Source organism: Triticum dicoccoides, chromosome 7B (genome assembly GCF_002162155.2).
Source record: "Triticum dicoccoides isolate Atlit2015 ecotype Zavitan chromosome 7B, WEW_v2.0, whole genome shotgun sequence".
NCBI classification, from domain to species: domain Eukaryota; kingdom Viridiplantae; phylum Streptophyta; class Magnoliopsida; order Poales; family Poaceae; genus Triticum; species Triticum dicoccoides.
The window spans coordinates 48,615,067-48,625,643 of record NC_041393.1 but is presented as its reverse complement, the minus strand read 5'-3'; the positions used below and the strand labels follow the sequence as shown (position 1 = coordinate 48,625,643).

General features: G+C 53.9%; 1 protein-coding gene across 2 annotated transcripts; it reads left to right on the top strand.

Moving 5' to 3' along the window:
- The first annotated feature begins 7,929 nt into the window (after positions 1 to 7,929).
- LOC119335399 (protein NRT1/ PTR FAMILY 5.10-like) lies at positions 7,930 to 10,220 on the top strand. Of its 2 annotated transcripts, none has more exons than XM_037607537.1 (4): positions 7,930 to 8,080; positions 8,181 to 8,398; positions 8,672 to 9,157; positions 9,223 to 10,220. In XM_037607537.1, exons 1-4 carry the CDS (start codon positions 7,954 to 7,956, stop codon positions 10,096 to 10,098), a joined length of 1,707 nt encoding a protein of 568 aa, XP_037463434.1. In that variant the 5' UTR covers positions 7,930 to 7,953; the 3' UTR covers positions 10,099 to 10,220. The 2 variants fall into 2 exon arrangements, with proteins under 2 accessions (XP_037463434.1, XP_037463433.1); XM_037607536.1 differs by having other exon boundaries at positions 8,672 to 9,162; positions 9,288 to 10,219.
- The last annotated feature ends 357 nt before the right edge of the window (positions 10,221 to 10,577 follow it).

Here is a 10,577-nt window from a genome sequence, read left to right as displayed (position 1 = left end):
GAGTGAATATCATTGAGGATGAGTCGACCTTCTTCTGGTGTTATGCACTTCTGACCGACTCCAGTCGTGCTCTCTCTGTATAATTGTCCTTTGATGACGGTGAAGGCCTTAGATCGACGGACGATCCGTCGAGCCTCTTCCTCATCCTCCGGAAGCTCTTTCCTCAAGATATATGCGACATACGGAATCGTCCAGTCGGGAATGACTACCAAAACCTCCATGATCAAGTCGACCACCGCTGGGACTTCAACTTCAGTCGGATCTGTGGCACTCTTGGGCTGCGGAGTTTCTTCGGTGAAAGGATCTTCTTTGACTGACGGAGTGTGTATATGCTCCAAGAACACACCACTCGGAATGGCTTCTCTCTTGGAACCTATCTTTGCTAGATCATCAGCTGCTTGATTTTTCAGTCGGGGTATATGATGGAGCTCCAACCCCTCGAACTTTTTCTCCAGCCTCCTCACTGCACTGCAGTATCCAGTCATGGCTGGGCTTCTCACGTCCCACTCTTTCATCACCTGATTGACCACTAAATCCGAGTCGCCATAGACCATTAGGCGACGGACGCCGAGTGAAATGGCCATGCGCAACCCATATAGGAGGGCCTCATATTCTGCCTCATTGTTGGAGGAATCAAAGTGAATCTGGAGCACATATCTGAGCTTATCTCGTCTGGGGGAAACCAGGACAACCCCAGCACCGGAACCATTCAACATCTTAGAACCATCGAAAAACATGGTCCAATGCTCCGAGTGAACTTCAGTCGGCTGCTGCTGTTCGATCCACTCGGCGAGGAAATCTGCTATTGCCTGGGACTTAATGGCTTTCTTTGCCTCAAACTTGATATCAAGGGGAAGAAGTTCAATCGCCCATTTGGCCACTCGACCAGTTGCATCTCTGTTGTGCAAAATCTCTGATAGTGGAGCGTCGCTGACGACTGTGATTGAATGGTCAGAGAAATAATGAGCAACCTTCTTTGTGGTCATGTATATTCCATACACAAGCTTCTGATAATGAGGATATCTCTGCTTGGATGGAGTCAAGACTTCAGACAAATAATACACTGGGCGTTGAACTTTGAGAGCTTTTCCTTCTTCTTCCCGCTCGACCGTTAGCACAGTACTGATGACTTGTCCTGTGGCTGCGATGTAGAGCAACAGAGGCTCTTTGCTGATTGGAGCAGCAAGCACCGGCTGGGTGGAGAGCAGAGCTTTTAGCTCGGCAAACGCTGCATCAGCTTCTGGAGTCCACTCGAACTTGTCAGCCTTCTTCATCAGTCGGTAAAGAGGCAATGCCTTTTCACCGAGTCGTGAGATGAATCGACTTAATGCGGCCAAGCATCCAGTAAGCTTCTGGACATCGTGCACTCGCACAGGGCGTTTCATTCGGAGAATAGTGCCAATCTTTTCTGGGTTGGCGTCGATTCCCCGTTCGGAAACGAGAAAACCGAGTAACTTGCCACCAGGAACTCCAAATGTGCACTTTGATGGATTGAGCTTGATATCATACCTTCTGAGGTTGGCAAATGTTTCGGCGAGGTCAGCGAGCAGGTCGGAACCTTTTCGTGACTTGACAACAATATCATCCATATAAGCTTCCACATTCCGACTGATTTGAGTGAGTAGACACTTCTGGATCATTCGCATAAATGTGGCTCCGGCATTCTTGAGGCCGAATGGCATGGTGATATAGCAGAGGCACCCGAATGGAGTGATGAAAGCTGTTTTTACTTCATCGGGCCCATACAGACGGATCTGGTGGTACCCGGAGTAAGCATCTAAAAAAGACAACCTCTCGCATCCCGCGGTCGAGTCAACAATTTGATCTATGCGAGGGAGAGGAAAGTGATCTTTCGGGCAGGCCCGGTTGATGTGCTTGAAATCAATGCACATTCGGAGCGACTTGTCCTTCTTAGGAACCATGACGACATTAGCGAGCCACTCGGAGTGGAATATCTCTCGGATAAATCCTGCCGCCAACAGTCGAGCCACTTCTTCACCGATGGCCTTTCTCTTCTGGACGGCGGACCGCCGAAGATGTTCTTTGACTGGCTTTGCAGACGAGTCGACTCTTAGGCGATGCTCAGCCAGTCCCCTGGGAACACCTGGCATGTCAGCGGGCTTCCATGCAAAAATGTCCCAGTTCTCATGGAGGAACTGGATGAGCGCTTCTTCCTATTTTGGGTCGAGTGTTGTGGAGATGCGGGTCGGAGCTGCTTCGGGGTCGGTCGGGTGAATGTGAACAGGCTTCGTCTCACCGGACGACTGGAATGCAGATTCTGTGGCGGGCTTCTTGGATCGCAGCAAGTCACTTGGATCTGCGTTTTGCTTGTATTCTTCGAACTCGACCGCTGTCACTTGGGAATCGGCAATTTTGGAGCCCTTCTGAAAGCACTCCTCTGCCTTTTTCCTATCACCGGTGACAGTGATCACACCTTTGGGACCGGGCATCTTCAATTTGAGGTACACGTAACATGGTCGAGCCATGAACCGTGCATAGGCTGGTCTCCCCAAAATGGCATGATATGCACTTTGAAAATCCACGACCTCAAACGTCAACTTTTATTTGCGAAAATGCTTTGAATCGCCAAACACTACGTCCAAAGCTATCTGGCCGAGTGACTCGGCCTTCTTCCCTGGTATAACTCCATGGAAGCTCATGTTACTAGTGCTCAGTCGGGACATCGGAATGCCCATACCTTTCAACGTGTCTGCATATAACAGATTCAGCCCACTTCCACCGTCCATCAGCACCTTTGTCAGTCGAGTGCCTTCGACAACTGGATCGACCACCAAAGCTTGCCTCCCAGGGGTGGCAATATGAGTCGGGTGATCAGATTGGTCGAATGTGATGGGTGTTTGAGACCACTTCAGATAATTTGCCTTTGCTGGGGCAACCATGTTAACCTCTCGGTTAATCACTTTCAGTCGACTTCTGCTTTCCACATCTGCGAAGATCATCAGAGTGGAGTTGATATGCGGATATCCTCCCTCACTGTCCTCTTTGTCTTCGGCCTTGTCCGGCTCCTTCTCCTTGTCCTTAGACTGTTTTCCCTGAAACTGCTGGATCAGGAGTCGACATTGGCGAGTGGTGTGCTTTGGGTAAATGATATTCCCCTCTTCATCTTTCTTCGTGTGAATATGACACGGCATATCCATCACGTCGTTCCCTTCTTTATCCTTTACCTTCTTGTGGTTCCAGGATCCTTTTGGTTTCCCCTTAAACTTTCCTTGAGTCACGGCCAGAGCCTCTCCAGGAGCTGCCGGTTCAGCCTTCCGCTTCTGTTTCCGACTGGTGTTTCCTTTTTCCGACTGACTCGGCTTGTGCTTGCCGCTTCGGAGTCGGTCTTCTTCTTCGCCGTTGGCGTACTTGGTAGCAATCTCCATCATCCGACTCAAGGTCATGTCACCGGTTCGACCAAATTTCAAACTCAGTTCTCTGTTCTTGACACCATCTTTGAAGGCGCATACTGCCTGATGGTCAGAGACATTTTCCACAGTGTGGTGCAAAGTGATCCACCTCTGAATATACTCTCTGAGAGTCTCATTGGTTTTCTGCACGCAGACTTGCAACTCTGTCAATCCCGCTGGTCGCTTGCAAGTCCCTTCGAACGTTCTGACGAACACTCGGGACAGATCTTCCCAAGTGTAAATGCTGCTAGGAGGCAATTGGGTCAACCATGCCCTGGCAGAACCTTCCAACATGAGGGGCAAATGCTTCATGGCCACCTCGTCGTTCCCACCACCGATCTGAACTGCCACTCGGTAGTCTTCAAGCCAAGTTTCAGGCTTAGACTCACCAGTGAACTTGCTGACTCCTGTTGCCAACCTGAAATTGGGGGGGATAACTGCGGCTCTGATAGCTCTGCTGAAACATTCAGGACCAGAAACATGTACTCGACTGCTCGCGGGTACATCTCTGTCGAGTGCACCTCGATGGGCTCTGTTCCGGTCGACCAACCCTTGCACGATAACGGATCGCGCGTCGAAGCCTGGCTCTCTGGGGTCAACTGGAACCCTACGCCCTGTACTGTACTGAGCCTATCATCTGGCTGCCGAGGAGCGTAAGACCCACCCCTCGGAGGGGAATAGGGCACTCGACGCCTATCATCTCGGTCGAGTCTGTCGCCATATTGATCTCGCCGATTCTCACGCCCTTCGCGCCGCGGAGGCGATCTGGGGCTGTGAGCCGACTGAACCGTATTCACAGTGACGGATCGACTGTGAATTCTGTTGCGCGACTGAGACACGGCTGAATTCTGATCTCCTGCTGCTCGGAGCAGATCCCTGATCTGCAGCAAACCTCTGCCAGCCTCTGACTGCGAAGGCTGAATGGACTCTGCTATACGGGTCGCAGCTGCTAAATTCTGAATTGGGGTTCGATATACCTGAGTCGGCGGGAAGAGTTGACGTCGACTGGTGTCGGGAACTCGTTGCCGCGCGCGCTCGTCGAGTGCTCGCTGAAGGTTCTCCAGTCGAGTGCGCTCGGCCAAATTGGCGAGACGCGCGTCCTCTAAGGCACGAGCCTCGGGGGTTTCTCCTGCGATGGGAATACGCAGGGGATCCTCGTTCCTGCGGCGAAGCTCTTCTCTTTGCAGAGAGTCGAGTGGCTCGGGCTGGTACTCTTCGTAGCCTCGTGCAGGGTCGCCGCCGTCGCCTGCTCCACCACCACGGGCGAAGCCAGGAGGACTGTGGGGCCCGTCGACCATCAAGATTTCCGCCGCTGGATCACTGCTTCCGCACTCGGATGCAGTCTCTCCGGAGCCAGTCGACTGATCGAACAAGCCGTAGAGAGATTCGTTGGGCTCGATTGCCGCAACTTGTGTAGTGGCCGACTGGCGAGCCACCGCGTGACTCACCCATCGTTGAAGCCTCGACCGGCCTGAGCGCTTGCGCTGGCGGGAGACCGGGAGGGTGGAAGATGGAGGAGCCGACCGATACTGGGTCGATGGTTGCCGCAGCAGAACGCCGCGGACACATGCGCGAAAATGCGTCGCACCGCGGACGGGGAGCGCATCTACGTCGAGTGGAGCCTCCTGGAGCCATGCGGAGTCGTCGGCGATGAAGGCGAGAGCGCCGAGACGGATCTCTTGACCCTCGACCAAAATTCCAGCAGACACCATGATGAAAGTACTCGGAAGAATCGCAACTTCTCCACAAAATCGCTAACACACTAGCCCCACGGTGGGCGCCAACTGTCGTGGTTCTAAGCCTGACAGTAGAGTGGGGGGTAGGTATGGAGAGGCAAGGTCCTAGCTATGGAGAGGTTGTAAGCACAAGGGATGTACGAGTTCAGGCCCTTCTCGGAAGAAGTAACAGCCCTACGTCTCGGAGCCCGGAGGCGGTCGAGTGGATTATCAATGTATGGATTACAAGGTGCCGACCCCTTCTGCCTGTGGAGGGGGGTGGCTTATATAGAGTGCGTCAGGACCCCAGCCAGCCCACGTAGGAGAGGGTTTAAGGTGAGTTAAGTCTGGGGCGTTACTGGTAACGCCCCACATAAAGTGCCTTTACTATCATAAGGTCTACTTAATTACAGGCCGTTGCGGTGCAGAGTGCCTCTTGACCTCCTGGTGGTCGAGTGAGTCTTCGTGGTCGAGTCCTTCAGGCCAGTCGAGTGAATCCTCGTTGGTCGACTGGAAGGCGACCTCTTCTAGGGATGTCCTAGGGTAAGTTACTTGGAACAGGTCCATGACCCTACCCTAAGTACATAACCCCATCACTCCCTAATCGTCTCGAGCGGCCGGCCACACACCGCTCGATCGACTCCTATTGCACGGCCCGCGTCGCCAGGCCGGTGTTACCTGGTCGGTTTCGCCTCCCGCCCGCAAGTCCCGCACACCTGGCCCGGCCGAGTCGGGGCGCACGACGTGCATAACTCCGATGGGCCCGTCGTGTCATAGACCCTATAGGTACGGGCGGCTGTGAACCAAGACATAGTAGTGAGGGGTGGGCAGTTTTGAATTTAGTGCCACTTCCCTTTTCTGTCGCCTTGAGAACACCCTAAGTTGTATTATGATGAATATCCAGAGACATCCGTGCATATGCTTGTTCCTGAGCCCTGTCGTGCCTATCTATCCAGGCCTCGTAGCTGTTGAGTCCGGCTGGCGCGCATCCCCTTGATTCGTAGATGGATCGTGCATGGGCTTGATTTGCTTCTAGCTTTCTACGTGCATCGGATGGCTTGGTGTATTCAACGGGGTCCTTGCCATAATGGCGATTTGTTGATTGGGGTTCCTATGCTCCCATGTCGCCTGTCACGCCCTCTATGGGGTCGGTCAGGCTGGTTGGCACGACTCGGTGTTAAAAGATTTAGATGTGTTCTCGCGCCGTTCTTTGAGGTCTTGTTCGGCTGTGCGGACTTCCATCCACTTGACGTTGAGCATGTTCTGGTCGGCATTCATAGCCCCAAAGACTCATAATCAGGCCATGTGGCTGCTTCTTTTTCATACTCCTGGCGGTTGCCATGAGCCGCCGTCTAAACCATTCTTGCTCATATGAGTCTTTGGGGCTATGAAGTCCTCGACTCTGAGGCTCTCGTCTTCCTCGGAGTCGGGCATATAGTCATTGTTGATCCCGTCGTCGAGATCATCGGGGCCTTCATCCTCGGGTATTTCTGCAGGGCTATTCTGTCTCGCTAGGGAGGCTTGAATGCCCTCTCCCTAGTTATCGACATCTTCAGCCGTGGCGCCAGTACGTTGGTTAAGTCATCGACTATGGCAACTAGGTGGGTGGTGGGTGGGACATAAATTTCCCTGTCGTCGGCTCTAAGTTCAATCTTGTCGTAGACCAGGTTTGGTAGTTCGAGATGGACAATCCCTGAATGCGATCCAACATATCATTGAAGTGGGACAAATCCTCGAAGCTCATGGCCTGATTATACGTCGGGCTGATCTAAAGCGTGATCCATGAGTCGCTCGATGCGACTTCGATGTGTTGGTCGGCCAGGGTTGATCCCTGGCTGTCCATAGAGGAGATCGGATCCGAGCTTGCCCGTGTTCGGGCTTGAGTCACGGTCAAGACCCGATGAGAGGATATGGTCCACAACGGAGTCAAGGCTCGGCGTAGCGATGATCGGTTCCGTGATTGCAGCCGGATCCACTACGAGATCTGATACGTGACCCGGATTGGAAGCCAGTTCCGAGTTCAAGCCTGCGGTGGCCGGTGGATTCTTGATCCGACCTGACATCCAGTCAGAAAGGACGAGCTCACCACATGAATCTGCGGTGTATTCCAGGCTACCGAACATGACAACTTGGTCCGGGGTGAAATTCTCGACGCGGATGATATGGCCTGCTGAGTTGCCGTGCAGGACAATGCTGTTGAATGCGAAAAGCTGGCCGGGGACAAAGATGTCACCACGGTCGGTGTCGCAGTTGATCTGCAAACGAGCTATCGATCCCTTTTTCGATCACACAGCGAAACTCTCAGTGAAGGGATAATTGACGATAACCCCCCTTTGTTGGCCGATCCTTGCTCACAGGCCCCTTTGATGTGTCACTGACATGTGGGGTTTAAGTGACCTGGGGGGTTATCATCAAATGGATTCTTGAAAGAAATTATTTGTCGATGTCAAATAGAGCATAAATTTAAACACGAGATAAATAAGAAATTCTCTGCGAACAGAACCAACCTGTGGTTGGATCGTTAGAGGAACGGTGGTATCCACAGCCCATCAGGGTTCAAGTCCTGGTGCTCTCGTAGGGGTGACATGTGCGTGTGTGCGTTCATACAGGTGAGTGTATGCATGTGTATATGAGTGCTTGTGTCTGATGTTAAAGAAAATTAAGAAATTCTCTTGAAAAGGGCAACTCAACTAACCCTGGTTATTTGAAAAAAAAATCATCTAACGGTAGTAAAATAATCCAGTCCCCCAGCCGCCACATCGCTCCGCCCCCCATGTCATCTGTGCAGCTCCTTCCAATTTACCGGCACACACAGAGGAACTAGGAGAATGGACCCCACCCGTGCCCTCCTCGAGCGTCTGTCCGACGGCGCGGTCGCCGGCGTGGTTGACTTCCGGGGCGACCCCGCGCCGCGCGCCTCCACCGGCCGATGGCCCGCCGCGATGTTTGTCCTCGGTACGGCCCCCGGTGCAGCACGCTGATGATGGTCAGGTGTAAGCCCATGGTTGACTGGGAGGTGGCTTTAATTTGGCTTCTGTTTTGTTTGGAATTGAAGTTGTGGAGATCGCGGAGAGGTTCGCGTACAACGGCGTGTCGGCGAACCTGATCAGCTACCTGACGGGGCCGCTGGCGGAGTCGACGGCCACCGCCGCGGTGGCGATCAACGCATGGAGCGGCGTGGCCATGATGCTGCCCTTGCTGGTGGCCTGCGTCGCCGACGCCTGGCTCGGGAGGTTCCGCACCATCGTGCTCGCCTCCATCCTCTTCGTTGTGGTCAGTTCGTGCTGTCTGTTCCCCTCCCCCCTCTCGTCAATTTCCCCTTTTTGACGTTCCTCCAAAATAAAATCCCCTTTGACGCAAAGGTGCTTCGTGAATGAACGCCCGACCTTTCTGTCTATCCTCTCCTCCGATCCCCCAATTAAGCTCGCACACTTTCACTCACAGGAAAGTGCGTACACGACGACGATGCTGGTTCTGATTTACAGTTCTCATCCATTATGAATTGGAGTATCAACTGATCACCAACAATTTGGGCTGCCATTGCAGAGCCTGGGGATGTTAACCCTGTCCTCCGCGCTGCCGGCGTTCCACTCGGACGGGTGCAGCAGCTTCACCGCGCTCTCGCTCGCGTGCTCCCCGTCCCCGGTGCAGGTGACCATCTTCTACGTCTCCCTGTATATGGTGGCGCTGGCGGAGGCCGGGCACAAACCATGCTCGCAGGCGTTCGGCGCCGACCAGTTCGACCAGCACCACCCCAAGGAGTCCGTCTCCAGGAGCTCCTTCTTCAACTGGTGGTTCCTCGGCATGTGCTCCGGCACCGCCGCCACCACCATGGTCTCCAGCTACATCCAGGACAACATCGGCTGGGGCCTCGGCTTCGGCATTCCCTGCCTCATCATGCTCTTCGCTCTCGCCATCTTCTTGTTGGGCACCCGCAGGTACCGCTACTACACTTCCACCCACTCCAGCCCCTTCGCTCGCCTCGCCAGGGCCTTGGTTGCGCTCATCACAGGCTCCAAATCCAGCCAATGTGCCAAGTATGTTCGCTTATCCATCATTCTCATTTACAAGTGTTTTGGCCATGAAAATTCTGAAAGCTTCAGGCTTACTACATTTTACAACCCCGGCCGAAAAATCAATGTGTTTGGTCTCTTGTAACAAGCACTACTCTTGCGGGTGAGGATGCTGAGTTCAACGCGGAGCACCGCGAGGAAGTGAGGGGCCTGCTTCGTCTGTTCCCCATCTGGACGACGTGCATAATCTACGCCGTCATCAGCTCCCAGTCGCCGACGTTCTTCACGAAGCAGGTCGCGACGCTGGACCGGCGGATCGGCGCCACTTTCCTCGTGCCGCCGGCGGCGCTGCAGACGTTCATCTGCCTGACCATCATCGCCTTCGTCCCTGTGTACGACCGGCTCTTGGTGCCGGCGGCGAGGCGGTTCACGCGCCTCTCAACGGGCATCACGATGCTGCAGAGGATCGGCACCGGGCTCGTGCTCTCGCTGGTGGCCATGGTGGTGGCGGCGCTGGTGGAGGCGAAGCGGCTGGGCGTTGCAAGGGAGGCCGGGCTGGTGGACGACCCAAAGGCGGCGCTGCCGATGAGCCTGTGGTGGATGGTGCCGCAGTACGTGCTGTTCGGGGTGTCGGACGTGTTCGCCATGATCGGGCTGCAGGAGTTCTTCTACGACCAGGTCCCCGACGCGCTGCGCAGCCTGGGGCTCGCCTTCTACCTCAGCATCTTCGGGGTGGGCAACTTCTTCAGTAGCTTCCTCATATCCGCCATCGACGGCGCGACCAAGAAGAGAGGTGCCAGCTGGTTCTCCAACAACCTGAACCGCGCCCACCTCGACTACTTCTACTGCCTCCTCGCCGGGCTCTGCGCAGTGGAGCTGCTCGCTTTCATCATTGTTTCGCGCGTTTATGTGTACAAGAAGAGGGTAGCTCACCATGACGACAGTGGTGCTATCTTGTAGTCTTTTTTTTTTGAGGGGTGCTGTCTTGTAGTCACTTGTAACTTTTTTTTTTGGAAATTAAGGAGCTTTATTGCGAAATTGAGATCCTGTTACAATCAGCTAAAAAGCTGCGGACTAAAAAGGATGGACAAGAGTCCAGCCAAACATCTGAAACTGAAAGCGAGGTGGCATGCTTTGCAAGAAGATCGACCGAAGTATTGGCTTCTCTTGCGACATGCTGGACCGAAAAAGAGACGAAGCTTGCAGCTTTTTCCTTGATTTCATCGAAGATAGGCTTCACAATCGACCTGGGAGTGTGATGCGAGTTCCAGAGGTTCGCTACCTCCAAGCAATCTACCTCCATTGCTACGTGCGAGAAGCCCCTCAGCTGGGCAAATATCACTCCCTCTCGCAACGCGAGGGTTTCTGCAATGAAGGGATCAGTAACACCTGGGATGGGCTTGCTCCATGCACCCATAAAGGAGAGATGAGAGCGGGCA

Coding starts and splice junctions, on each gene's coding strand:
- LOC119335399 (XM_037607537.1), top strand. CDS start 7,954: ATGGACCCCACCCGTGCCCTCCTCGAGCGTCTGTCCGACGGCGCGGTC. Junction 8,399..8,671: donor CCTCCATCCTCTTCGTTGTG/GTCAGTTCGTGC, acceptor CTGCCATTGCAG/AGCCTGGGGATGTTAACCCT. Junction 9,158..9,222: donor GCTCCAAATCCAGCCAATGT/GCCAAGTATGTT, acceptor AAATTCTGAAAG/CTTCAGGCTTACTACATTTT.